This window comes from Brassica napus, chromosome C7 (assembly GCF_020379485.1).
Source record: "Brassica napus cultivar Da-Ae chromosome C7, Da-Ae, whole genome shotgun sequence".
Classification (NCBI taxonomy): domain Eukaryota; kingdom Viridiplantae; phylum Streptophyta; class Magnoliopsida; order Brassicales; family Brassicaceae; genus Brassica; species Brassica napus.
In genome coordinates, this window is record NC_063450.1 from 42,368,503 (window position 1) to 42,394,425 (window position 25,923).

At 39.5% G+C, this 25,923-nt stretch overlaps 7 protein-coding genes across 9 annotated transcripts; 4 read left to right on the plus strand and 3 right to left on the minus strand.

Moving 5' to 3' along the window:
• Positions 1-1,743: 1,743 nt before the first annotated feature.
• Positions 1,744-5,441, plus strand: LOC125590635. Its single transcript, XM_048764273.1, has 4 exons — positions 1,744-2,200; positions 3,745-3,847; positions 3,970-4,570; positions 4,614-5,441. The coding sequence occupies exons 1-4, from the start codon at positions 1,744-1,746 to the stop codon at positions 5,439-5,441; spliced, it is 1,989 nt and encodes a 662-aa protein (XP_048620230.1).
• Positions 5,442-5,472: 31 nt separating this feature from the next.
• On the plus strand, positions 5,473-6,805 carry LOC125590636 (ATP-dependent DNA helicase PIF1-like). Its single transcript, XM_048764274.1, has 2 exons — positions 5,473-6,640; positions 6,726-6,805. The coding sequence occupies exons 1-2, from the start codon at positions 5,473-5,475 to the stop codon at positions 6,803-6,805; spliced, it is 1,248 nt and encodes a 415-aa protein (XP_048620231.1).
• A 1,773-nt stretch (positions 6,806-8,578) lies between these two features.
• On the plus strand, positions 8,579-10,810 carry LOC111212653 (F-box protein At2g35280-like). Its single transcript, XM_022714229.2, has one exon. It carries the CDS (start codon positions 8,579-8,581, stop codon positions 9,149-9,151), a length of 573 nt encoding a protein of 190 aa, XP_022569950.2. The 3' UTR covers positions 9,152-10,810.
• A 2,648-nt stretch (positions 10,811-13,458) lies between these two features.
• Positions 13,459-16,277, minus strand: LOC106411061 (glutathione synthetase, chloroplastic). Its single transcript, XM_013851740.3, has 12 exons — positions 15,948-16,277; positions 15,543-15,712; positions 15,381-15,456; positions 15,174-15,304; positions 14,970-15,092; positions 14,818-14,898; positions 14,637-14,717; positions 14,495-14,564; positions 14,295-14,416; positions 14,091-14,230; positions 13,812-14,004; positions 13,459-13,720 (listed from the first exon to the last, which is right to left on the minus strand). Exons 1-12 carry the CDS (start codon positions 16,071-16,073, stop codon positions 13,597-13,599), a joined length of 1,437 nt encoding a protein of 478 aa, XP_013707194.2. The 5' UTR covers positions 16,074-16,277; the 3' UTR covers positions 13,459-13,596.
• A 1,415-nt stretch (positions 16,278-17,692) lies between these two features.
• On the minus strand, positions 17,693-20,383 carry LOC106348666 (39S ribosomal protein L45, mitochondrial-like). Its single transcript, XM_013788448.3, has 12 exons — positions 20,128-20,383; positions 19,826-19,917; positions 19,651-19,736; positions 19,475-19,555; positions 19,278-19,360; positions 19,044-19,095; positions 18,869-18,958; positions 18,714-18,782; positions 18,532-18,633; positions 18,359-18,427; positions 18,221-18,277; positions 17,693-18,029 (listed from the first exon to the last, which is right to left on the minus strand). Exons 1-12 carry the CDS (start codon positions 20,202-20,204, stop codon positions 17,913-17,915), a joined length of 975 nt encoding a protein of 324 aa, XP_013643902.2. The 5' UTR covers positions 20,205-20,383; the 3' UTR covers positions 17,693-17,912.
• Positions 20,384-20,528: 145 nt separating this feature from the next.
• LOC106411302 lies at positions 20,529-22,450 on the minus strand. Of its 2 annotated transcripts, none has more exons than XM_013852044.3 (7): positions 22,024-22,450; positions 21,602-21,681; positions 21,445-21,505; positions 21,289-21,346; positions 21,112-21,169; positions 20,940-21,012; positions 20,529-20,850 (listed from the first exon to the last, which is right to left on the minus strand). In XM_013852044.3, exons 1-7 carry the CDS (start codon positions 22,351-22,353, stop codon positions 20,758-20,760), a joined length of 753 nt encoding a protein of 250 aa, XP_013707498.2. In that variant the 5' UTR covers positions 22,354-22,450; the 3' UTR covers positions 20,529-20,757. The 2 variants fall into 2 exon arrangements, with proteins under 2 accessions (XP_013707498.2, XP_048617866.1); XM_048761909.1 differs by having other exon boundaries at positions 20,529-20,840; positions 22,024-22,425.
• A 66-nt stretch (positions 22,451-22,516) lies between these two features.
• Positions 22,517-24,677, plus strand: LOC106411372 (protein-lysine N-methyltransferase EEF2KMT-like). Of its 2 annotated transcripts, none has more exons than XM_013852121.3 (10): positions 22,517-22,688; positions 22,790-22,856; positions 22,979-23,110; positions 23,197-23,260; positions 23,331-23,421; positions 23,511-23,595; positions 23,671-23,727; positions 23,809-23,925; positions 24,003-24,076; positions 24,145-24,677. In XM_013852121.3, exons 1-10 carry the CDS (start codon positions 22,597-22,599, stop codon positions 24,455-24,457), a joined length of 1,092 nt encoding a protein of 363 aa, XP_013707575.2. In that variant the 5' UTR covers positions 22,517-22,596; the 3' UTR covers positions 24,458-24,677. The 2 variants fall into 2 exon arrangements, with proteins under 2 accessions (XP_013707575.2, XP_013707576.2); XM_013852122.3 differs by having other exon boundaries at positions 22,518-22,688; positions 23,334-23,421.
• The last annotated feature ends 1,246 nt before the right edge of the window (positions 24,678-25,923 follow it).

A 25,923-nucleotide genomic window follows, 5' to 3' on the forward strand; every position in this document is an offset into this window, starting at 1 on the left:
CTACACTATCCACAGCAGGGTCATCCTCTGCAACAAAGAGAAGCCGCAAAAAGAAAAATGGTTAGTCGTAGCTATGCCATCATTTCCATATCTTCCAATGCTTTTCCTACAGACTGACCTTTACTCTAACTTTCACCAGTATCGGATCAGCGCCGCCCCTGGCTACAATCTCAATATATTCCCATCGCTCCTGCCAACCTGCTCAGCTTCAGATCAGCCGTTCACCGATCTACTGGTAAACAACAATCTGCTGCTAGGCTTTTTAAGTAGGACACGAACATTTGAAACTCAGTTTCCAAGTTTTTAACTTTTCCCAGTGAATAATGCGAGACGGAATGCAAACTTACCGCAGCAAGACATACAGCCTAGACAAGCACCTATCCTTCCTGATCAGATTGACGACATTGATGTTGATTCCCCTGAACAAGGTATAAACTGACTAGCTCATCGATTGGCTAAACGCGTTCTTGTATTAATCCTAGCTTAATGAACTTGCGTTTCAGTTACCGCAAGGGCAAGTAGAGCCTTGCGAATAAAGAAACAGAAATCTAAAAGAATAGCCACTCGGGATAAGAGTAAGATATCTCACAAATCTATACACATTATACAAGTTTACAGGTAATTAAAACAGCTTAACCTCTTTTTAACAGATGTTGCATCTACAAGTGGAAGCCGTCCAGGTATGAGTTGAACCTCTAATGTTCATGAGCCACCCACTTTCTGTTCCCATTTAAACTAATGTTTTTTAAACAAAAAATCTGCAGCTAGGTATCGACGCCCAGTTGTTAACAAGTGGGACTTAGTGAAATGCCCGAATTGTCAGGCCATTGTTTGGATTGCGGAGGCTGTTGTTCAAGAGACATAGAAATCCCCCAGAATGTTCAGCATCTGTTGTTAGCAGAGCCGGCCCTGAGTGGAAGCGGACCAAGCAGTTGCTTCCGGCCGACAAATAATAACTATATTTTCGGCCGAAATTTGACAGTAAGTTCCTTTAGCTAATTTGGTCATGGCACTATGGTTAACTGTCCAAGGTGATGAGTTCGAACGCTTCCCCCATCATAATACAACTATTTTTTATTCAGTGTTAATACTTAATACTAATCGGCCCAATAATTTTTTTTTGCTTCTGGCCCCTAGATTCCTAGGACCGGCTCTGGGTCAAACCCACCACAAGATAGGATCTCTGCTCCACCCTGACGGAAAATTTCCACAGTATCTCCAGCTCTATATAGTTGACACCGACAATGAAGTGGCAAACAGGAAAAAAGCATTCTCAAAAGGTACCTCAGCTTTAGAAATTGACGACAGGTTGGTTGCTGACCTGATCAAGATGCTGGATGAAAATAATCACCTTGCTAAAACTTTTAGACATGCTCGAGATCGAGTCCTATCTGGTGGGGCAGTAGAATTTAGCGTGAGATTAGTGTACCAGAAGCATCGCGGAAGACAGTATGACCTGCCTACTGCAAGTGAAATAGGTGGTCTTTTAGTTGGTGATTCCACAGCTGAATCAGCAGGAAAAGATATTGTTCTTGAGTACAAGACATCTAAGCTGCAAAGGATAAGCGATCTACATCCTCTATACATGAGTCTTCAGTATACGTTGCTTTTTCCGTACGGAGAATATGGGTACGACGAGAGGATTCCGTATCAACACACAGAGCACTCCAAACTAAAGAGAGAGTACATGACCATGAGAGAGAGTACTTTGCCCACCAGATCCAGACAAGGCCATCAGAGGGCATGACTATTATCAAGTCAGGGAGATTGTTTCATCAGTATATTGTAGACGTTTACACCGCAACTGAGCAGGAGAGGTTGAGGTTCATCAGACTTAACCAGAAACAGCTAAGGGCTGAGTTATATACAAACGTTTGTGATGCATTGGAGAGTGGAGACACAGACGCTAGAAAACTTGGCAGAAAAGTCATCTTGCCTCCTTCTTTCACCGGAAGCCCTCGATATATGTCTGAGAAATATCAGGATGCCATGGCCATTTGTCGCTGGTATGGTAATCCTAATGCGTTCATCACATTCACGGCAAACCCAAATTGGGTTGAAGTGAAAAACCACTTGGAAGTCTACGGAGGTGATTCACCAAACAACAGACCAGACCTTGAATCTAGAGTTTTTAAACTCAAGTTGGAGGAGATGATGTCAGACTTCAAGAAAGGCGTCTTCTTCCCCAAACTAGCCGCAGGTTTGAAACTAAAACGTTAGTGTGGTCAATAAATTAACGTATACTTAAATAAAATTTCCCATGTTAGCCCTGTTCTTTTCGTGAACGTGGCGACCAACGGCTGCGACTGAAATTTAAGCTATTATCACGGCAAAAATAAGTCAACCACATCACTTATGTAACAAATCCAGCATGTTTTTTTGACGCTGAATATTTCAAAGAGTAAAATGAACGCTGAATAACTCAAAATAAATTTGTATCCAAAATAAATTTTACACGAAGATCAAATATATCTAAACTCGTGGTATTATAAACTGAAACCAATCCAAGCTTATATATGTAAAATCCAAATGAAATTTAAAAATGGAACTGAGAAACCTGAGCTGAACCCAAACAGATATTCAGAAATCCAAACCTAGTTCAGGTGCCACAAAATAAAAGATTACAAAAGATTTTTTCTTTGTTTTTGAATGGGACCCCTAGAGAGTTTGGGAATTTATTTTGTTACAAAAAGAAGAGGGAACTGCCAGTGAATTTATTATTCTCGTTGAATTGACTCCGGAAGAGTACATGAACCAATGAACTTTGACATTTGTTTGAGGATAAATCCACTTTCTCCACCAACCATTAGCATCACAAGGTTATGGAATGTATCGCATGAGGGTCCACAGGTGATGCAACAAAACCGCGTCTTCTATAGCAAAAATCCAAACTCATCCACTCTCTACTACTTCCTTTTATTCACTACACTTCTTTTCAATATTAAACACACAATCCAGATTCTGACTCCTCCCTTTAGATTCTCATTATTATAATCATGATATTACTATTTAAGTGAATCTACAGTATCTCCATTTGAGATAGAACACTTGTTAAACCCACACACCACCTCTGAAGTTTCCTGGAAGCTGCACTTACAGAAGCCTTGAGATATTCAGTTATTCAGTTATTTTAGATATTCAGATATTCAGTTATTCAGTTATTTTAGCCTTGAGATATTCAGATATTCAGCCTTGAATAAGCCTTGAGATATTCAGTTATTCTACAAAGGAGGAGTAAAATGAACGCTGAATATTTCAGCGACAACTGAATTTCATCTTTTGTTCTTCCGGCAGTTCACTCGCGGCCACTTCAATTTTCCGTACCGTTTAATTTGCTTAAGTCGCACTGTATTTTCTCTGCCGCTGCCGCTGGTTCCGCGTTCGTATAAAGAACAGGGCTGTTATCTTATAAAAATAACAACTTTAAATAAAAAACATACTATATACTTTTAAAAATCGGAGTTTATAAGCAACAATATTTGGTAGTAATATATAAGAAGTTAACATATGAGAAGGTGTCAGAATTATGCTATACTCAGATTACGTTTTTTGAAAAAAAAATTACAACCATAATAGTTAATATATTTACTACACATACAAACATGTCTACCTTTAAATAGTAGATATAACTATTAACATTTATATGTAGTCTACCTGACGTAAATGATTTTTTTAGCCTGAATGGACCACTAATTATTCATCATTCGTTAATTGTCTAACGTTTCTCTTTGTTAAACATGATAGTCGTCTACACGGTTGAGTTTCAGAAACGTGGCCTCCCCCACGCACATATTCTTCTCTGGTTTGAAGGTTTGAAAGGAGAAGCAACAGCTGAGATCATTGACAGGTACATATCAGCGGAACTACCGGACAAGGAAGCAGACCCTGAGGGTTTTGAGTTGGTGGAGCGACACATGATCCACGGTCCTTGTGGAAAACAACGACCTTTGTCACCATGTATGGAAAAAGGAGAATGCACAAAAAATACCCCAAACCATACTCCAACAACACAACCATTGACAAGTCTAGTTTTGTTGTTTACAAACGTCAGGTCGATACAAGGGCATCAGTTTTAAAAGGCGATATTGAATTAAATAACCGTTACGTCGTCCCTCATAACCTTTCTCTCCTTAAGAAATACAAATCACACATCAATGTTGAGTGGTGCTGCAAAACAAGTGCAATCAAATATCTGTTCAAGTACATAACTAAAGGGGTGGATCGAGCACTGGCTCGGCTTGAGCAGACTGGTTGTGAAGACAAAGCAACGCTTGATAGGAAAAGAGAGCATCTTGAACTGGACGAGATAGATAGATTTTTGGGATGTCATTACATTTCAGCTTGTGAAGCATCTTGGAGGCTCTTTTCTTTCCACATTCATCACAACCAGCCTTCCGTGATGAAGTTGAAAATCCATCTCCCAGGCAAGCAGAGACTGCTATACGACCAGAATAAGAGCTTAGAGGAAGTCCTTTCAAAGGAGGATATCGAGAAGACAATGCTGACTGCGTATTTTGTGGCTAACGAAAAATACGAAGAAGCCAGAGAGCTATGTTCAGTTCCCATCTCGGTTTGTCTACCACACTGACGATAAAACTTGGACACCAAGAAAGCATGGAGCATCTATAGGCAGGCTTCCGTACATACATCCTACTGCAGGAGATGACTATTATCTGAGAATCCTTCTCAACGTCGTTAAAGGCTCCACGAGCTTTGAGCATCTCTGTACCGTGGGCGGTACAACGTTTAAAGAGTTCTGCGATGCTTGCTATGCACGTGGCTTACTAGACGACGATAAAGAATGGCATGATGCAATTGTTGAGCCTTCCTACTGGGCTACTGGACGTCAACTTAGGAGGTTATTTGTCCTCATATTGATCTACTGTGAAGTTGCAAACCCCCTGAAGCTTTGGGATCATACCTGGCAGATATTGGCAGAAGATATATTGTACATGAAGCAGCGAGAATTTAACTTCCCTGGCTTGATTCTTCCGGATCTACAGCTGCAACAATATACTTTGATAGAAATCGAGCGACTCCTCAAAAAAAATGACAAATCCTTAAATGATTTCAAAGGGATGCCAAAGCCAAACGAGAGTGTGCTTAGAGAAATCTCAAACACTGTCTTGCGTCAGGAACTGAATTATGATACGGCGAAAGAAGCAAGCGAGCACGAGAAACTGTTTGCCACTATGAATGAGGATCAACAAAAAGTTTACAATGCCGTAGTTTACTCGGTTGACAATCAATCCGGGCAACTGTTCTTTGTCTACGGTGCAGGAGGGACTGGGAAAACGTTCTTATACAGAACAATTATAGCAAAGCTGAGATCAGTCGGGAAAGTCGTCATCCCAGTCGCTTCAGCAGTAATTGCAGCTCTGCTGCTACCTAGGAGGGAGGACAGCTCACTCCCGCTTCAAACTTCCCGTCAATTTATCTGATGAGACAGTTTGTGAGATTACAGCAGGATCTATGTTGGCTACTCTGATTGCAAAATCTGACTTGATCATATGGGACGAAGCTCCAATGGCTCACCGTCAAGCGTTTGAAACTCTAGATCGCACGCTTAGGGACTTACAGTCTCTGCATAATCCAGAAGCAGCTAATAAACCTTTCGGAGGGAAAACAGTGATATTTGGTGGTGATTTCAGGCAAGTTTTACCTGTTGTTCCTCATGGAAGTAGACAAGACACCGTTAAGGCATCTATTAGCAAGTCCTACCTCTGGCCATATGCACAAGTTTACACGCTAAACACCAACATGAGACTCAGTCAAGCAGACAGAGAATTTGCAGAATGGATTCTCGAGGTGGGGAATGGTACGGCGCCAATTGTGGAGACAGATGAAGTAAGTTATGATGGTGGAGAGGAGGTTCTAATTAAAGATAAATTCATGCTGCCGAGGTCAGATAATCCTCATCTAACTGTATCAGACGCTGCTTACCCTGACTTTGTTAAGAACCATCTTACCCATGCTTACTTGACAGAAAGAGCTATCTTAGCTCCAACAAACGCAAGTGCCCATGAAATTAACTCTTATCTACTGTCTAAAGTTCCTTCTGCCGAAAAAGAATTTCTAAGTTCAGACAGTCTTGCCTTTGAGAGTACACCCGAGGATGACTGGACAAATAACTACCCTCAGGAGTACTTGAACTCACTGGACTTTCCAGGTCTGCCACCTCACAAACTATGTCTGAAAGTCTGTGCTCCAGTCATGATGCTCCGCAACCTCAACCAAAAAAATGGGTTATGCAATGGAACCCGGATGATGATCTCACGCCTTGGCCACAGGGTTTTGGAGGCTGAGCTATTAACCGGTACTCATGTCGGGGAAAGGGTCTTGATTCCAAGGATTCAGCTTTCACCAACCGATACTATACATCCATTCACGTTTCGCAGGCGGCACTATCCAATTAGATTGTGTTATGCAATGACAATAAATAAAAGCCAAGGCCAGAGTCTGAAGCAGGTAGCCCTCTATCTCCCAAGACCCGTTTTCAGTCATGGGCAATTGTACGTTGCTCTCTCTCGAGTCACAACTCCGGAAGGTCTACGAATTCTAGACGATACAGAAGGTGCAACTAGAACAGATGCTGTGACCAACATTGTTTACAAAAAAAATTTCAACAACCTCTTGACAAGTAAGTACATGCTATCATGTTTTAGTAAAATAAGCTAACACGAATTAACAATATATATATCCTAATCTTCCATGCTTTCCTGCAGGCAACAGGTGCGCAACTATTCCAGTTACCAACAACCCCAGAGACGCCCACGGTCGTCTTCATGAGATGGAGTCGGGATAAAAAAAAACTCTTTTCATCACCATACCCAGAGCGTTCCAATCTTTTAAACAAGACATATACTTACGCATTTCTCATAGCTTCGTTCCCGAACTTATATATTCTCTCACTCTTTCCGCAGTTTGGATTGAATCGGAGCCTCAAAAACTTTTCTTTCTAACCTTTTGACACATAGCTGAGTCCAGCTCCGTCGAATCTTCTCTGGTTTTTCCTTTGGTAGGTGATCGTTGCGTTTCCAAAGACGTAATACCAAGGGAAAGTCTTTCTGACTCTGTCTGCCCTTTCTGATTGTTTATTTCCGTCTCCGTTTATCTTTCGTCAGTAGTCGTTAAGTTTTGAGATCCGTAGATGCCTTGCCAAGCACGCCCCTTGGATAATAGTTAACAAAAAAATAAAAGACAAAAAGGAAAAACAACTAAAAGGAATAGAACCAATTAACAATATTATGTACTATGACTCAGCTATACAAATAATGTCTTCTTCGATTTTTAAAAAATATTAGCGGTTTACCAAAGTTTTTTCTTAAAAAAACAACACCCACCAATATCGAATGTTCGAACTCATGTCTACGTTAATCGGTCCAATCAAGAAAACACCTAAAGCCTCAATCAGCAAGTCATACCTCAGGCCATTTCCTGAGGTTTATACTTTAACCATCACCATGAGAGCGAGACAAGCTGACAAGGACTTTACCGAATGGATTTTTTAAGTTGGTCATGGAACTGCACCCACCGTGAACACAGAAGGAAGAAGTCATGAGGACGGCGAGCAAGTTATAATAGGAGATGAATTCATGTTACCAAGCTCTAATTATCCTCACAACTCTAAATCAGATGCTGCATGCATACCCAGTTACTGCCTTCCAACTCGGTCAAAAATGTTCTGCTTCAAGTAGCATATAATTAATGGAATCATAGGTAACACAGTTATGAGTATGTTCGTGGAACATGATACCCCTGAATAACTAATTAATAAACACCAAAAGAAATATACCGTCTAAGATCATCACAATTTACTTATATAGTTTGGTTTCTGTCTTATTATTTTAAAACACAGTCGTTTAATTAACAATAGAAAATATCTACGGGTTATGTCTTATTATGTTAAAACACAGTCGTTTCCATTGAATGAGTGCCCAGCCGAGTTAAAATATCTGAATTATGATTGTCACAGGATTCATTGAGTTCATGACTTTTAAAGCACCCAAGCGAACGTTGCTGTAGTATGTACTCAGCCTTTTCGTTTAATACAGCATTAAAACGTAGCTGCAATGAGAGTTAAAAGGAAAACATGAAAATTTAAAAGAAGAGAACAACAATACAAATTATGGATTTTACAACCCCAATTAATTATTTAATCGCTCTATTTCCTTTATAATATGTAAAACAACCCAAAAATAACATAGATTACAACGCCCTATATACGGAAAAAATTACACACAACAATTATTCCTTACTCAATAGAATAGCTATAAGAACAATGGATTAATAAATCAAACCAAAACCTGAATATTTAAGCACCGGTCTTAGCCATCTTCTGCATATAAACTTAAAAAAATATACGAAAACCGTCGTCCGAGGGAATTAAAAGTGAGCATTAAACTACAACACCGACTATGTTTTAATTGCTTATTCGCTTTACCAGCAATTAAAATTTAACAATCGGTTACAGGCTTACACTCATGGAATTCAAAAGGCACCCTAAAGTTATAGTTTCACTATAAACCTATCGACATCTCCACCTAGAAAACAAAAAATCTCTTCCACATAACGCAAAATGTCTACTGAAAACAGTTTATCTCTAATCGAATCTCTACCCCAAGAACTCCTTGCTGAAATTCTAGCCCGGGTTGCTTCATCTTCTGTTGAAGATATAAGCCACTGCTTAACTGTCTCACGGACGATTTCTTCCGCCGTGCAAGATGATCACGTCATCAAACGTCTCAACCTACGTCCACAGGCGATGAATCCCATCCTAACGTGTTATCGTTATCAGCATCTTATGGTGAAGGCTATCAACAGCAACAATCCGGCTGCTCACTATATTGAAGGTATCAAGCAGTTCTTCGCCTACGACAACAGGACCGTTGGGTTACATCACCTAAGAAAATCAGCTGAAGGTTCCTACGACAATGGTACCTATCTGTATGGCATCGTTGTTTCATGCATGGGAAACATTGAAGAAGGAAAAACTATCTTACGTACCCTTGGGTGGGAGGCAAGCAGACGTCGCACTAAGCGTGCTTGGAGAGAGGTGAAGAGGTCAATGAGGTTTGTTTATGTCATTTTGAAGCCTGAGTACACAGCCACTTTGAAGAGCAATCAGCCACCGCTCACCTGCCACAAATGACAAAAACGACAAGGACAACATCTGTCCAAGCTGTTTCCACTACAAAATGATGCGGAGATTCGTTGGATTCGTCATGCAAATTATCTAAGAAAGAGTAAATCAGTATCAAGTGTGTAAAGCAGCTACGGGAGAACCACTCTCAACGTTGCGCACATGCCAAACTATCCTTATTTCGATTTAGACATTTGCATTTCTTTTTCAGCTTTTGATTACATTTCGAAGTACGTAAACTTTTTTTTTTTAAACACTTTCTCATTTTATGATATTCACAACTAATACTTAAAGCCACAGCAACAAGAAATATCCCATAAAGAAAAGAAATTTTTTAAAAAAGCAACTCCACCGTTAAACCATCTTAACCCAACACAATAACCAAATCGATTCCGTCAAATATGACGTTAATAAGTGTTATCATTATATGATGCATAAAATTAGGGATCACAACTTTAACTTGCCGAAAATTTCAGAAATCAAATCAATCTCCCGATAAAAAAATTGACAAAATATCACACTTACTAACCCTACAAACCATCTAAAACCCTACCCTACTTTAGGTATAAAAGATCGTCCAACGCAACCACAAATCATAGAAAACCAAAAAAACTTTACAAGTCTTCCAATGGCTAGAAAAAGATCACTCTCAAAGCTAGAGCTAATGCCCATTTTCAGCCAGATTCAAATAATTCTCTTCGTAGCTAAAGACTCAATCGAAGCATTCCACAATGCCCTCATGGCATTCCCTGGTCTTGGCACAGCTGTGCGCAACCCCTTGGTCCTATAACACCTAAATATCCGATCTATCACCGTCCAATCACTGTCATCGCTTACCATGTACCAAAATCTGCTGAACATTTGCGTTTCTGCGGGTAACTTGGAGGCGCATTACTTACGTGGAATGCAAGAATATTTCCAAAACGAGAACATACCTGCTGGGTTGGCACTCCTCCAGATTGCAGCACAAGGTTCGTATGATAATGCTATTTACCTTTATGGTATAATAATGCTATGTAGAGGAGATCCGGACATCGGGAAACCACTATTGGATTCACTAGGATGGAGAGAAAACAAAGCACGGTCCGACGCTTGCTGGCAAAGCATCAAAACATCTCTCCATGGAGTAATGGTCAAAAGGTTTGAAATTTACATCACAACTTATAGGGCCACAAGGCATACAATAAATTGTCACAGAAACGACATAACTATCCGTTGTGAGACATGTTATTATTTTAAGCAAATGAAAAAAATTGTCTTCATTATCTAAACAAATGATGTAACTGATGCGGTTCCTATATCGACTCTAATATTATAAAATTTAAATAAAGTTTCCTTTATACTAATACATTGTCTCTTATGCAAACGGATGAAAGCTACATAATTCCAACGAGTATAATTCCTAGACAGGATCAAACATGCTCTGATTCCACACAACTTGATACCTAGGCTTCTTACCATTTTAAACAATTTTATAACTGTTCTTTCTATTGCTGTGCGTTTAGGTTTTTTTCTTTATAACCCATAGTTTGTCTTATTGTATTTTATGGTTACGTTAATAGGTTAGAGTTGATTTTAATACCTAATTGAAACAGAAACATATGTTATAACTATGATCAATGGTGAAATTCTCAAATATGAAATGGGCTGCGCCATTAGTTAATCAAAACAAACTATAGAGTGTGATTAACCACAAGCCAAATCTGACAAGCCCAATATATTACTTACCTTAATTGGCCCAGAATGCAAGTCACGCCAAGATAATCTGACTCTGGCCTTACGCGATTTTTAAAGCGAGGGAAACTCGAGAGTCTTCCTCTTCCTTCACTCCACCCTTGTCTCTTCGAATCTCATCGCCATGGCTACGCCGATCAGTTCTTCTACCATTCGATCTAGACGGCGGAGGTTCAGTGAAGTCGACTATTCCTTCGGAGAAAACTATCGCAGCCGCTCAAAAGTTCCATTCGCATCATTCGATTCTCTCCGGCGCTGTTCCGATCATCGGAAATAAAACTCACCGTTTTCCTAATAACGAAGCCGCTTCCGGGTATCGTTGTCTTTCTCTTCGAGGCTTTGTGGTTCAAGGTTCTTTTGACCCTAAGGATCGCTCTTTAGATGCAGCGTTTGAGGTTATCGATAGTGTAGGATGGGCTTACACTGTGATGCATGTGCATCCATTCTGTCCTAGGGTTGTGAGAGAGTTTATCTCAAACCAACCGTTTGATGATGAAGGTGTTCTTATTCGGGGACACGGGTTTCAGTTTAGCCCTTCGGTGATCAATCGATTGATGATGACACCATCAGTTACTCAGTCTTTTGGATGGAGGGAAGTTGTTCTGAAGGAAGCTATCTCACACCTCACTGGAGGCGAATGTTCGGGATGGACGGGATTCAACCTCAACGCTTTGATCAATCCGTTCCGAACTCTTTATCGTGTTTGTGAGCTGAACTGGCTTCCAGGTCCTGAGGTTGATTTGATGATCAAAAATAGACTACGCCTTCTATATGCTGTTGCGAAACGAAACCCTATTAGCTTTGGTCATCTTGTCTATGATCAAGTGATCGAGATGACCCGCTTAACAGACTTGGATACGAATTTGGTATTTCCAAACCTCATCTACCAACTATTGATGCTTCAACATGAGGTTCCTTTGTTGCCAGGCGACGAGGAAGCAATAGGGAGAGGGTTCCCTATCCATGGATTTGCAGGTGATACAAGTGGACCAAGAGGCCATAGGAGGCTGAATTAGTGTAGTAGCGAACTGGTTTTTTGTTAGGTTTATAGTCCTTCATGGTGCTTAATTTTTTGGTTTGACTATTACATGTTCTTTTTTTGTTAACTCTATGACGGTTATGTTTAAGTATGGGTTTATTCTCTAAACCAAAGATGTATAAGGAAAATATTGGCCCCAATGGAATATGATCAGTGACGTTTATCTTTGCTGGGTGTTTGTTTACTTTTAAGAGCCGTACATGCCTTGACTCACTCAACTTGGATACAACTTAACAGAAACATAAGAAAAACCCAAACATATAGGAACATAACCAAATAAAAATGCAAATTGAACTATAACTAAGTTATACAAACAATGCCTTCTTCGATTATACATTGAATTTACGGTTTTCCAAACTTTATAATAAAACACAAACACCATGTCACACGAGATGGTTAAGACCATACCATATATTACTCCAAGATACAAACCATTCCCTCATTTATCGTCCCCAAAATATAAACACTTTCAAAACACAAACTACCGGTAAAGACCATACCAATTTAAATACTTTTTAGACATGCAAAACCGTTCAACTGCACTCCACTACATACACTCCTAACACCTAAATACCAAAACACAAGATTTTCAAAACTGAATCAAACAAATATCCCCAACCCGGCGCGTAGCGCCGGAATACCCCTAGTATATAATAATCCACTGGTTTTGGATCCATTTAAAGGTGATTTTGGTCGAAAGGATGCCGTTTTGGAGAAAACTCTATACTGTCTGAAGGTAGTATATAGCTATGTGTTATGCGGAAAATATTCTAAATAGCTTGACGTAATTAATTTCACAAATTAGATCCTAGCTAGGATCATAAAAAGAGAGTAACTTAATTCTTGTAAGCCAAATAAATACTAGTTAAGATAACCCAAGATACCGCGTTAGAATTAAGAAAACGAGCTCATAATTTTTTTGATTTTATATTATATAGTTAAAATAGTATAACAAACCACTAGTTTAGAATACATCCTATAATAAATCAGTGTTTAATAACAAGGTTGAATCAAGATAATCAAATCTTGTCATTGTGAGACTTTCAACTTCAGCCGAACATTTATCCCAAACTTTGTTAGTTCTAAAAGAAACTTGAGAAGCAAATCGTTTGAGTTGATATAATTGAAACATCAATTTTCTAATCTCTATGTAACATTCTTTTCCAACGTTTACAACTTTCATACAACACTCTCTGGATATAGTTTTTTTCCGTGAGAATCTCTTCAATAACATCTTCATTACATCTCTTATAACCATCACCCATCTTATCCATGCCGTTTTCTAGATACGTTGTAAATTTTGGTGGGAGGGTCTCGAGCATGTACATATTATAATCTCCAACTACATACATTGTTTTAAATTTATTTCATCAAATGCCTTGTTAGTGTAAACCCCGAGGCTATAAACATTAATGAAATTTTGTGTTTAAACCATGTCTTATTCCATTTGGCTATATCCAGAACCAGCCATGCATCTCCCAAATCCCAAAAAAAAAAACATTTTTAGAAGCATATATGTTTTCTGCAAATAAATGTAAACAGCTTTGTCTAGTCAACGTCTTATAAACCTTTATTAATTAGAAGTACACAGATCTTTAACAAGCAAGAAGAAGAGAAAAAGAGAGAAGGGAATAAACCAACAGAAACATGAATCAATTTGACGGTGAATGTGGATCCAATCTCAATTCAAATAAATGCTGTCCAAGACAGCAAAACCAGCCGCAACACCACCTTCATCTGATGACGAGACCTTTGTGCGCATCAGATAACCGCTCTGCTCGTTTATTATAACTCTCTCCTTGTTCCTACACGTTTGCTCAAAGATTATGCCACAACATATTAAGTAGAGAGACTCAATTCAAGCTTTATACCAAACTCTTCGTTTCTACTCTGTACCTGAGGTAAGCGCCATAGATTCCAAGTTCTGATATAGCTTGATCTTTATGGTAAACGCCTTCTCGCACCAAGAACACATTTGAGACTTTTGGGAATATCCTCTGCATTAGGATATACGCAGCGTTCTCTTCCTCTCCTTCTTTCTGCAACCTCAGAAGATTTTCCCTCACATCATCTCCATAAATGTTGTTACCTGAAAGAATCCAAGAACATAAGCTTAGAATATGAGGGGGAAGTACAGTAGGAAGACTCCAGGGGACTTCAACTGGGTTATATAACCTCCTCCTTCTCTCTGAGGCTTCATAACGAACAACTCAGGCTTTTCAATTGCTTTCTTGATGATTTCTGGATCGTCCAAGCTCCAAAGTCCAGCAAAGCATTTCCTCAGCTTAGCAACGTCATCTTTGTTGTCCATAAACCTGTTTATTCGAATGTTCAGTTTCAACCTCTCTGCAAGATAAAAAAGATGATGATCCGTTTTACCTCTCGAGAACACCTGGTTTTGCGAGTTCTTGCTGGATTTTCTTGGTGCCAGCTAAGTGATAAGCTATAGACGGGCATTTAACTGCTGAGGACTGCTCTATAAGCAGCCTAGCATTCCATTCCTTCAAGTTCACAATACTGATTCAGTATATTCTTAAAATGGTCAAGCCACAAAATGGGAAAGAAGATAGTTTACTTACTGATTCAGACGGATAATCTCTGGGAGTATAGCCTGATCTGTAATAAACCACCGAGACTTCTTGGCCATCACTGCAACAAAAACAAAAGCTATTTCACATAGTTTTCAACAGTAAATGGTTTTTTAAAAAAACAACTACTTACACAATAAGGGTTCCATCATCTTGTACACTCCCTTCTGTTTCGACTTCTGCTAAACTCTTCCTGATGGTTACAATATTGTGCGTGTTTTGAAGTTAAAGAAGAGCAAACAACACCTTATATAGTATTAAAAAGTCAAGATAGAGCCTCAGGAAAGCGGAGGAACAAGGCATAAAGAGGATATTTTTCTCTCAATACGCTGCTTAGCCAATGCTGATCGTACATGTTGCGTTCATCCGGCTGCACAACTATCATGACTACCGCTCTGAAACAAAGAAAGATTATATCTTTAAACATGAAACTTTTGGAAATGAGTTACTTGGCTCTAAGGCTAACCTTGGGTTGTTGTACTCCAACCAAGCTTTAGCCATTGCGTCAGCAAACTGGCTGTTGGATGTGTTTTTGGGTACACGTTCAGAGTCTAACCCAAGATGATCCCCATGAGATCTAAGCAATGACCTGCAAACAAGAGAAAGAAGTAAAAGAATGTAAACCTTTAAGCTAAATCAGAAGATGGTGTAGTATGGGAGATAAACGCACTGGTGTAGCTCGGTAACAAGACGACCAAAGCCTGGAAAGGAACAGGAAATAGTATTCATCTCTATCTGAAGAAGCGATTTTGTTTCTTCGTCTAGCATATAATCTGACCGGTGTAAACCCAAACGAATGTCCTGCAAACACAAACACAGCCAAATGAATGATTGTTACCAATGAATCGAGGAAACCACAAGTTTAACGTAAAAAGACCTCTTTCTTGTTGCTTTCTAGCATCTTGGAGTGAATGTCAAGAAGTCTAGATGTAAAGATGTCGGCTTTTTTCGTTCTGCAACATATAGAGAATCAATCAAATATAGCTACTTTTAATCCAAAGCAGACAGAGAGAGAGAGAGAGTTTAGATGAACTAAAACCTGGAGAGACTATCCTGTATGAATTGGGCATCCAAGCTGACACGATCAACCAATTCATTGAAGATGGGAGCAACTTCACAAGCTTGCTTCCAGTAACTTTCTGGGAACGGAGTTGGCAGCAATGAAATCGGGGCGTGCGTCATCCCAACCCCTGGAACTGTTCCTGATTTCTGTAAATCAAAACTTTCTCATCAAAACCTTCTTCTTTCTATCATACCATAACAAGTGATATCTAAGCTTGATTCAGATGGGATAATTCAAATTATCTACACAAGACTCAATACAGATGATCAAAGTTTGAATCTTTCCTCCAACTTTACTGGAACACATCATGCCCAAACCTCATGATTGTCTGATTGAAACATCAAAAGGCGGGAGCTTGAGAGTGGGGGGACAGCAACTAACCTGATAAGTTTTGTCACCGACGACGAGCCCGTGAAGGGAACACCAAACGAGAGCATCGTAGACCAGTTTCTGAACAAACTCATCGTCAAAGTTTTCGACTTGGAACATGGGTTTCTGTGATTCCATCGCAAGTGATCTCCCACACGCCTCAAAGGGACCAATGAAAGTGGAAGAAGAATAAGAAGAATGAGTTAAAACTTAAAAGAGAGAATAGCAGCCACTGCCCATTTGCAAGCCTTTTGGAGGATCACATCACGTTTAAAACATGTTCGTCTGCCAAAGATCACTACGACTTTTCCAAGGAATAATATTATTCTAATTTAACATCTGAGATCTCTCTCAAGAAAAGTAAAAAATCTCTAATTGTTTGAACCAAATGATTTTAATTTAAGAAAAAGCGCTTAATACAGTACTATAATATAGTCCAGTTAGAGATGCTTTTTGAACATTAGGCAGGAGTGGGCATATTAACCGAAACCCGAATCCGAACCCGAATCGACCAGAAAAATCCGAACCCAAAATCGAACCAAAGTTAAACAAAAACCCGAATAGGTTTAGAATTCAACCAGTCCGGATACCCGTACCCGATTGGTTATATCCGATACCCGAACCAATTACGTATATATATATATATTACTAATCCTAAATTTACATCTTCCATTCCCATTCATATTTCCTTCTTCACCTTCTTCAACATATATGTTCAGTACATACTTAAACTCATTTCATGACCGATTACATGTATGAATCACTATACTTTACGATTTTGATTTATGTTTGATTACAAGTAGAATTTGCGATTTGTTTTCTCTTTGCGCTTTACACATGCATGAGCTCAAACGTTCATGATTATCCATGTTTGATTTATGTTTGATTTTGATGTTTCTTTGATTTTGATTTATGAATAGAAATTTTCTATTCAAGATAATACAAATAGAAATTATACGAAGAAACATTCATGATTCTTTACCATTTTCTATTCAAGATAATACAAATAGAAATTACACGAAGAAACATTCATGATTCTTTACCATTTTCTATTCAATATAATACAAATAGAAATTACACGAAGAAAAAGAATACAGACTCGTATTCCTCAACGTAATAACGTAATAACAAATCAGAAAGATCATAAATCTTATATTAAGTTGTTCAATCTTCTAACTTCAACAATATTGTTTCTGGTCTCACAAAGTCAAATCAAGGATACATAAAAAAAAATTTATTATTTGTTGCACAGTTCAGTTATACCCGAAATAATCCAAACCCGAACCTTAAAAACCCGAACCTGATCCAAAGTATAAAATAGCCCGAACGGGTTTTGTACCTTTCCATCCGAAAACCCGAAGCACCCGACCCGAATCCGAATCCGAACCCGAACGCCCAAGCCTATTGAACACTATCCAGTTTTTTACTCAAAAAAAGTAAGATTTCAAAGTTTTTGTTCTCCAGCATCTACTAAAGAACCACTGCTTTGGCAACAACATTTAAAACATCTTTATGAAGTGGTCACTGGTCAGGTAGGTGAGAGTGGTTAGTAGTTGAAAACTTGTCGTCTAAGCTGCAGGACCTCGTTGTATACAAATTGAATTCATTTGGGGATATAAACTATAAGTAATGGAGCCAACAACACAACACAACTTTTATCTTCTAAAAGGACCCCCAGCTTTTGACTCCTTAAGACAGTTTGTTACACTAGTTGCCTGATCATAAAGAATCCACCAATAACTTTTAAGTAGAAGAGATGACAGAAGCAACAAAAGAAAATGAAAACTGGTTCCAACGAGGTTTTTAGAAGGCAAAATTCTCTTTCTGATGTCTTTGCACTTATTAATAATGGTTCTGGAGCATAAACGCAAAGTGGATTTCTCTAGGGCCTAATCAGATAACATTCACGCTTTAGTTGCAACAGAGACTAGAAGAAAATGCCAATTGTGTAGAGAAAACCGACTCGGCCAAAAAATATCAGAGGGCGGGTTGGATTTTATCCTTTTTCGGAAATTCAATCCGGCCACAGAGACGCCAGTAAGCTCCTGTGTGGAACAGAGACTTCTCAAAAACCCAGATGTCACGTACGAGCACCTGCAGAAGCAACAAACTTGTAACTCACTTGCAGGTAAGAAATGTTTTTAAACTTCCAAGTTAATTACAGTAAGAAAACTATAATTTTCTAAAGTACTGCCAACTAGTTGTAGCCTAGAAACAATCATAGCTTCCTCCTGATGCCCCTATTGTAAAAATGAAGAGAAAGAAATGATTCAAGTACACTTTACCTCTTTCTTCTTGTCTCCAGCTACTACATTGCCTTTTGCATCGTATGCTTCAAATTTCTGAAGATAGTAATGATATCCAGAACTCAGTACAGCTTCAAATGCATTAGATACAAACTGGTGACTAAAGATAACACTGACCTGCTTTGTCAGAAACTCAAGTGTCAGTTGTATGAATGCTTTACTAAGGTCCGTCCTGTCGATGCCGATCTGAAGAGTTGTCAAAAGGATGAAAAAAATATAAAGGTGAGCTTGAAAAATCCACCAGTGTCCTGTTGCTTCAGATTCAACAAATGTATTGTATAATCACTTGCCAGTCGAGCTTGCAAAGTTTTGATTTTGATGACCGGCTCAACCATTTCCCAGTACACACTACCCCACATGGCTTCTCTTTGTTTAATTTCGTTCTTCAATGCCTACATTAAAAAAGAAACCAATAATTGAGCACAGTCTCTTATGATACAAACACTGATAACCAATTCGTTGGAAAGCTTACAGAATACATCCTCTCAGTGACGTTTTTCCTTATAGTCTTCTTGTCACCATTGGCCATCATAATGTTAATCTGAAGCAAAAACAATGTAGCTAACTCAAGATGAATCTTCAAAAACAATTCACTATAGAACCAAAACAAAGTGTACAAGTACATACCTCTTTGTATAGCTCTAGTGCTTCTATGTAGAACTTGTTCTTTGAGTACCCAGTCTTTCTTAACTTTGCGATAGCATAGGCACTTCTTAGCTGCAAATTTAGAGTTTCGGACATGTTATTAGTATATGTTAGGAACATATAATCCAGCCTAGATAATGGATGGAGATGTTTCAACCTCCCGTACGAAATCCTCTTTGGTTCTTTTCCAACCGCTTCTTGTGAAACATCTACAATTCAAAAGAAAGTAGTTAGCAACTCAATTCTAGGAGAAAATTTATGCTCTGACAATACTTGGGACTTCAGAAAGTGACTACCAGTGAAAAATGCAGAGACTCGGGCTCATTGTTGGCATTAGAACAGCATTTTTCAAAACAAAAAATTGAGAAAGTAAGTCAAATGCCAAACTTACCTTCGCCACCATGGGATTTTCTCGTGGAGTGCATAGGGTTCGTAAACAAATCCAGGGCTTACCATGGACACTCTAACAGCTCCCTGCATTCGTAAATAGTGATGTGGTGTGAGACATCAAACCATAGGAAACAACTAACATTTGAAAGAAAGAAAAAATGCAAGAGTGAGGAACTGAAATTGAGTTAGTTAACACACCGTTTTCTGTAGCTGAGGTGGAGCCTTTACTTGCGTTGTGGCAAACCTTTTGTCACTGCTAAAGGGAACAGACTCTGCAATCTAAGACACACACACGAAAGAAACAACAAAAGATTAAAAGTTCAAAACCAGACAAAAAATTCATCAATAAGACTTGAGATAATTTTGGTGATTACCATTGTAGATCGAAGCAAATGTGGGCTGGCAGCGTTGTGGCTCTCGTATAAGCTTGAATACACGCTTTTTCCAAGAGTGTCAGGAACTGGACATGTCAAATTACATTACTAAATAACTCATAAAGGATCAATTCACAGTCAAACAAGTGGAGAAATTGGGATCTGGATTCACTACCGTGACAAAGAGAGGAATGGAAGCTCCTCCAACGCCCCAATCTGAAACCATCTCCAGCTTGATTCCAAGAGAACTCATTTCCACTCCGAAAACTGGAAACAAAAGATAAAAATGGATTCTTTTTAAGCTAATTGCAAGTTAAATATCACATCGAAGCAATGGAGACTGGATGCAGAAGCTAAAGATCGAATCTTTTTGCGCTAAACAGAGCTTCGTAGATTCCAAAAGGTTCAACATCAAACGATTCACGCATTTCCCAACGCAAATCAAAGGAAGAACAATCAAGTTAGGAAGCTGCTTACGGAAGCGAAGAAGATTCTGTTGATCCAGCTGTTCTCAGCAGTGAGCGAACTGTCTGAAACCTCCTCACGAGCGCCATTTTCGATCTCAAAGAAAAACCCTAGCTTTCATTTGATCTTCAACTCCCATCCTGTTCGACTTCGGTCGACGGGGTTTAAGGTGGATGAGATTCGCTACGTCGCGGAGCACTGTATCTCGATGTGCCTCTCTTCTAGACTGAGTACGTGTCCCAACTCTGGAAACGCAGACGCGAGTTTCAAACGATTAGCTAAAAAAACATGAGCAGGTTGCAACAACACAACCGCAGAAAAACTTTTTTTTTCTTCGCCGAAAAACATATTTTGATGACCAAACCGCGACAATGGAGACCAAGTGAACCAACAGAAACGGAAACGCCTAGGAAAACCAGCAAAATCGCGTTCTAGGACGCGTTTAAAAGAATCTTGGTTTCTGTTGTTCATTACATTATACAGTACAATAACGAAGATCACATCACGAAAGGCAAAAAGAGAACAGAACATGAATGACTCAAAAGTGTTCCAAAACAATGTCCATTTGTCTTGTTTGGTTTTAAATTCTTCATTGAGCGTTTCACTTTTTTCCTGTTTCAAGAAGAAGAAGACGCCTTTCAGTTATTGGACCGTCAGAGAAATAGCAGCAGATCGAAGCTTCAACTCATCTTCTTTCCATTTGGATTCCGGTGCAGCTGCTCCAGCTATAAATACCTTTTCAAGAAACACAAACAAAACAAAATGATTCCATGAGTCATATGAATATGAAACTATGAATCTAATCTTGAGTTTGCAGCAGAGACCCTCCCCCTGTTCACAGCGGCTACTAGAGCAATGCGTTCTTCATCTCTCCCAAACTCGTAGAGGTAGTAATTTCTACATCCAAAGATAAAAACAAGAAAATAAACTTTCATAAACAGATGAAGAACATAAACTCCCGGAACTGATGGGACTATAGTTCAAAAGGAAACTTGCCTGAAACCTTCTTCTTCCTTAACCTTGATTGTACGAGCAGAGTAAATGGTTGCGGCACCTGCTTGTGGTTGAAGCTATTAACAAACGATGACCAGAACCAAAAAGACGAAGAAATATGAAAGAATCTCAAATGCAAGACTGTAAATGATTTTCCAAGATGCATATGATTTAGAGAACCTGGAACAAAGATTCTTGCAGCTTCCTTCAATGATCCCAGTTCAGATATATCTTTAGCCTATTTGAATCAGAGAGAATCTGATTAGCTCTCCGGCAAAGTGAACTTCTCAAAATTCATTTTCATAAAACTTGCAAAAGAAATGTTTTTGTGCAAACCTCTAAGAAAGTGATCTTAAGGGAATTTGAAGGGCGAATGACCACGCTCACAACTTCTGATCTGCATCATCAACACATTGATTTGTCACACAAGTTTACTAATGAACCACTTGTAGTTGAATGGAACAATTTACAGAGGGAAGAGGGAAAACAATACCCATCAGGAGATGCGAAACGGGCAGCAAAAGTCTTTGGCTTTGCCTTGTCCCCATAGAGAGACAACCCTGCAGAGTAATCCTAAAACATGAGGTAACACACCATGTCAAGAAACGAAAATAGACTTCATTACTAAGATTGTACAGATTATCAAACGCACAGTGCACTTTAACCAGACTCTTCCACGACATGTAAAATTGGCTAGAACAACCACTGATCTAGACTAAACTTGGCAGCTAAACAAGTGTTCTCACTAACTAATTAACCAGAGAAGCCACAAAGACTCAAACTTTCCAGCCAGAAACTACCAAAGTCTACAACTTTAACCAAACGAGCATGCCTTTGCACAGTCTATCGTCCAATGTCAAGGAAGATACTAAACGAAACTACACTCGTTAATTAGCATTCACAAGAGATACACACCTCAGGCTCCGTGAAGTCGATAAACTGAGGTGGAACTCTGATCGAGAACCCATCGCCAAAGTACTGGAACCAAGAGTTAGTATTGGCAATGGCGAGTCTAGCCGGTTTGGGAGACTTCGAAGGATCGGCTAATGACTGCAGAAGTGGGTTCTGGAATACGAAGGAGACGAAACAGAGAGATGCTGTTCTAAGCACCACATCTCTCCTAAAGGTGGGGACTTTAAGAGATGCAGACGGTCCTAGCAGAAAGAGACTCTTAGGTCTTTTAGGGTTTTGGGGTTTGAGGTTTGGGGGATGGAGAGAGAGGAGGGAGTGAAGTAGAATGGCCATGTGGAGATGACGAAGAAGAAGAAGAAGATAGAAGAAGATTTCATCATAGCTTGTAATGGATAAGAAGTTGTAACTAGCCGAAGATAACTAGGAAGAAAAAGGGTGCAAGGCGAAGGGTATAGTAGTCATTCCGAAGTTATTTAAGAGTCATTTATTCATACGGCCCAGATCATTTCAGGCCCATTGAGCCCAAAGTTCTATACTAACTGCTAAGAGATTCTCCGAGCTTGACACGGCGAAGTCATGGCGGCGGGGGAGGCAGAGTCACAGTACCTTCATGTACTCTCTGCTTTCCTCGCAATGGAACCGGTGGACTCCGTCATTTCTCTCGCGAGGTATAACACCACCGTCACTTACCGCCGTCTCCGCCGTGAGCTTCTTTGTTTAATTTGTTCCGGCGTTTCATTCTTGCTTTCTGTATGTACTTTTTATGTAGAGAGTGTTCCGGAGGATCACTTACGGAGAGTGTCCAAAGGTTTCTCTGGGAAACTTGCGTTAAAGCTGTAAGTAAAGTACACTCTTGTGCTCTCGTTATGCCACTAGTCAGAGAAAGTTAGAAGCTTTAGGTTAAGATCCGGCATCCCTTTTCAAGATTGAAACTTGAGTAGTATTAATGTGTATGTAGGCCGCGAGTGGTAACGCATCATACGCGAAAAGGTTACTGAAGAAACTCATAAATGAAGTTGAGTTGGAGAAAAGTGAAGTGTTAGATGAAGTGTACGAAGAGTATGCTCTTCACATGTCAGCGGCTTCTAAGGTGTAGTTTTTTTTTTGTTGTTATTGAGGTTTTCGTGTTTTTCGTTATGTGTGGAGAATAAAAACTAAGTTTCGTTTGGTGGTTAGGAAGATACACTGGTGAAAGAAAACATAAGGATCACCAAGTTCATCTCTTTTCTTTTCCCAGAAGGTGAAATCCTGTCTTTATGAATCTTTGTTATTGTGATGTGTTTGCTGACTCATCTGTGGATTGTTTTTAGTAGGTTTATACAAATATCCAAGTTGTCCAAGTTCAAGAAAGTTAGTTGTTCCGCTGCAGTGTTCACTGAACATGCTTGAAGGAGATACCGGGTAAGAGTCTTTCTTTGACTGCCACAGATTCATTTAGATGCGCGAGTCTCTTTCTACATCGCTCACCGTGTGTCCTGTCTGTTGAGCAGGTGTTCAATCTGGCCCTCAAGTTTGTTTTTGTCAGAGTTTGTTCTGTCATATCCAGAGTTATTCACGGATAGATCCTGTTTTGAGGTTAGTTTGACATCATGAAGTTTAAGTTCTGATCAATTCTGTTCACTTCACTGATTTTGATGGGGTCATGTTTAGGTTGGTTCTGGAGTTGGTTTGGTCGGAATTTGCCTTGCACATGTAAAGGCAAAGAAGGTATCCTTAATTGCTTATTTCCATCCTTCTCATCATATAAGTACAAAGGCATGTTGAGTCACAAAATTTCTCTTGTGCTAGGTGATACTTACAGACGGAGATCTCTTAACTCTCTCTAACATGAAGCTTAACTTGGAGAGGAATCACTTAAACTATGAGGACGAGCTGCTCAAACAACACGGAGAAGCTGAGAGTACAGTAAGTAGGAGTTTCTTTCTGCTTTCTGATTCAGAGTATATATGATACAGTTAATTGATTGTTTCTCCATTAAGCAGCGAGTTAAATGCATCCATCTCCCATGGGAAACTGCAACGGACAGTGAACTGAGCGAGTATCGTCCAGATATTGTGTGAGTAAACCAATAACCATTTGTTAAAACATGTTTGCTTATGTCACTAACCCTTCCGTTCGTATCAGTCTAGGCGCAGATGTAATCTATGATCCTTCATGTTTCCCTCATCTACTTCGGGTTCTAGTAGCCCTTTTAAGAGGACCAACCAAAAGAGACAATGGCTCTCTCGAGACTGAAAGACGCAGCCCTGCTGTGGCTTATGTAGCATCTGTGATCCGCAATGCAGACACTTTCAATGCGTTCTTGACACTTGTGGATCAAATGGATCTTTCCATCACAGACTTGACCGAAGAACTTAAGCCTCCGTATGAGCTTTTACCGTATATGCATTCGTATGACCGCTCAAGCGTCCGGCTCTTCTCAATATCCTCCAGATAATCTGTTAAGCATTTTTGTTACTTTATACAACTGAAACTGCAGATTCTTTGAAACTTGTTCCTATATGGTAGTTGGTTGATCAGGTCAAAGGTTTGGTTGTTAAAATTGCCGTGAGTGTTTCATCTCGTTGTAGCAAAACAACCGCTAAACACTATCACTGCTTGTTACTACAAAACGTTAAAAGAGTTTGGATTTGAAGAAAACTTATCATCTTGTGATATTCTGATACGTTTGAAGCTAGTAGACTGCCAATACTTTACCAGTACGTTACGGGTTAGCCCAATAGAAAAGCAAGACAAGAGAAGCAAGTTGGAGGAAAGGATCTAGAAGAGTAAGGAATGCATAAAGTAGACAAAAGCACATGGGGTGCTTTGTCATGAGGTGTGGGTGTGTGCATTGCTTCTTGCTTCTTGGTAGTCATATAGACAAGAGGACATGGGGTGTCTCTTAGTATTAGGGTTGTACGTGTGTGTGCAACCTAGGACTAGTATAAAGTAAGAGTAGGACTAGTATAAAGTAAGAGTGAGTAATGGAGAGGGTGTCTCTCAATGAATCTTTCCTTATAACCCATATCCAATATTGAAGCTTTCTTATTTCACTTTCACGAGTTCTTAAAGTTTGAGTACAAAGTGTGGTTAGAACCGAGTGACCAAAGTCCAATCTAAAGCTCACCAAGAACTTAAGAAAGGAGAAATCAAGACTAGAAAGTGATCTAAAAGAGGGATCACCTTGAAAAACAAAATCTCAGGGATAAATGTGCTACCTTTGTAGCTTTGCGAGAGAGATAAGATAAAGATGACTGAAATTGTTTTCTGATTATTTTCTGAAAGCTGTAGACAGCCGGTACATAAAAGGGATCACAAACGGTCACATACGACCTATTTGCTGACTCCACAAAAGACAAGAACGAATGGGACAAACCCCAAATTTATTTGAACCAAAATGAAATTTAAAATAAAGCATAACGGTTTGATGTGAACCTGTCACACTACTCCCCGTTTCAGAACATCCTTATCCTCAAGGATCAAAATTTGAGAACTTGGCGATGAAGTCTTGATAGAACTCCCATGCGGCTTGAGTTGGACTGTAACCTTTCCACTGCACAAGAACCTTAGTAACCGCTGCATTGTGATGTTTCACCATTTTCTTTTCCAGAATGCATTCGGGTTCCTTTGCGTTTCCCAAATCCTAATAGTATTGTGGCAATGCAGGTGCTCCAGATGGGGGGTTAGGGCAGAGCTTCAGCTGACTGACATGAAAGGTGTCATGAATCGCAGTACCAGCAGGCATGTCGAGTTTATAAGCGACAAAGCCAATCTTTTCCAGAACACGAAATGGGCCGTAAAAGCGGGGTGAAAGCTTGTGAGACATGTTCCTGTTCTTGAGGGAGTGCTACCTATAGGGCTGAAGCTTCAAGTACACATGATCACCCCCCTTGAACTCTCTGTGAGATCTGTGCGAATCTG

Coding starts and splice junctions, on each gene's coding strand:
- LOC125590636 (XM_048764274.1), top strand. CDS start 5,473: ATGTTGGCTACTCTGATTGCAAAATCTGACTTGATCATATGGGACGAA. Junction 6,641..6,725: donor TTTCAACAACCTCTTGACAA/GTAAGTACATGC, acceptor GCTTTCCTGCAG/GCAACAGGTGCGCAACTATT.
- LOC106411061 (XM_013851740.3), bottom strand. CDS start 16,073: ATGGAATCACAGAAACCCATGTTCCAAGTCGAAAACTTTGACGATGAG. Junction 15,093..15,173: donor CTTGTTACCGAGCTACACCA/GTGCGTTTATCT, acceptor TCTTGTTTGCAG/GTCATTGCTTAGATCTCATG. Junction 14,565..14,636: donor GATGATGGAACCCTTATTGT/GTAAGTAGTTGT, acceptor TTTTTGTTGCAG/TGATGGCCAAGAAGTCTCGG.
- LOC106348666 (XM_013788448.3), bottom strand. CDS start 20,204: ATGGCGCTCGTGAGGAGGTTTCAGACAGTTCGCTCACTGCTGAGAACA. Junction 18,634..18,713: donor TCACTGAGAGGATGTATTCT/GTAAGCTTTCCA, acceptor TTTTTAATGTAG/GCATTGAAGAACGAAATTAA. Junction 18,030..18,220: donor CTGGAGACAAGAAGAAAGAG/GTAAAGTGTACT, acceptor TTGCTTCTGCAG/GTGCTCGTACGTGACATCTG.
- LOC106411302 (XM_013852044.3), bottom strand. CDS start 22,353: ATGGCCATTCTACTTCACTCCCTCCTCTCTCTCCATCCCCCAAACCTC. Junction 21,347..21,444: donor TTAAGATCACTTTCTTAGAG/GTTTGCACAAAA, acceptor TGATTCAAATAG/GCTAAAGATATATCTGAACT. Junction 21,170..21,288: donor TGCAAGAATCTTTGTTCCAG/GTTCTCTAAATC, acceptor AACCACAAGCAG/GTGCCGCAACCATTTACTCT.
- LOC125590635 (XM_048764273.1), top strand. CDS start 1,744: ATGACTATTATCAAGTCAGGGAGATTGTTTCATCAGTATATTGTAGAC. Junction 2,201..3,744: donor CTTCCCCAAACTAGCCGCAG/GTTTGAAACTAA, acceptor TAAACATGATAG/TCGTCTACACGGTTGAGTTT. Junction 4,571..4,613: donor TATGTTCAGTTCCCATCTCG/GTTTGTCTACCA, acceptor ACACCAAGAAAG/CATGGAGCATCTATAGGCAG.
- LOC111212653 (XM_022714229.2), top strand. CDS start 8,579: ATGTCTACTGAAAACAGTTTATCTCTAATCGAATCTCTACCCCAAGAA.
- LOC106411372 (XM_013852121.3), top strand. CDS start 22,597: ATGGCGGCGGGGGAGGCAGAGTCACAGTACCTTCATGTACTCTCTGCT. Junction 23,728..23,808: donor CACATGTAAAGGCAAAGAAG/GTATCCTTAATT, acceptor CTCTTGTGCTAG/GTGATACTTACAGACGGAGA. Junction 23,926..24,002: donor ACGGAGAAGCTGAGAGTACA/GTAAGTAGGAGT, acceptor TCCATTAAGCAG/CGAGTTAAATGCATCCATCT.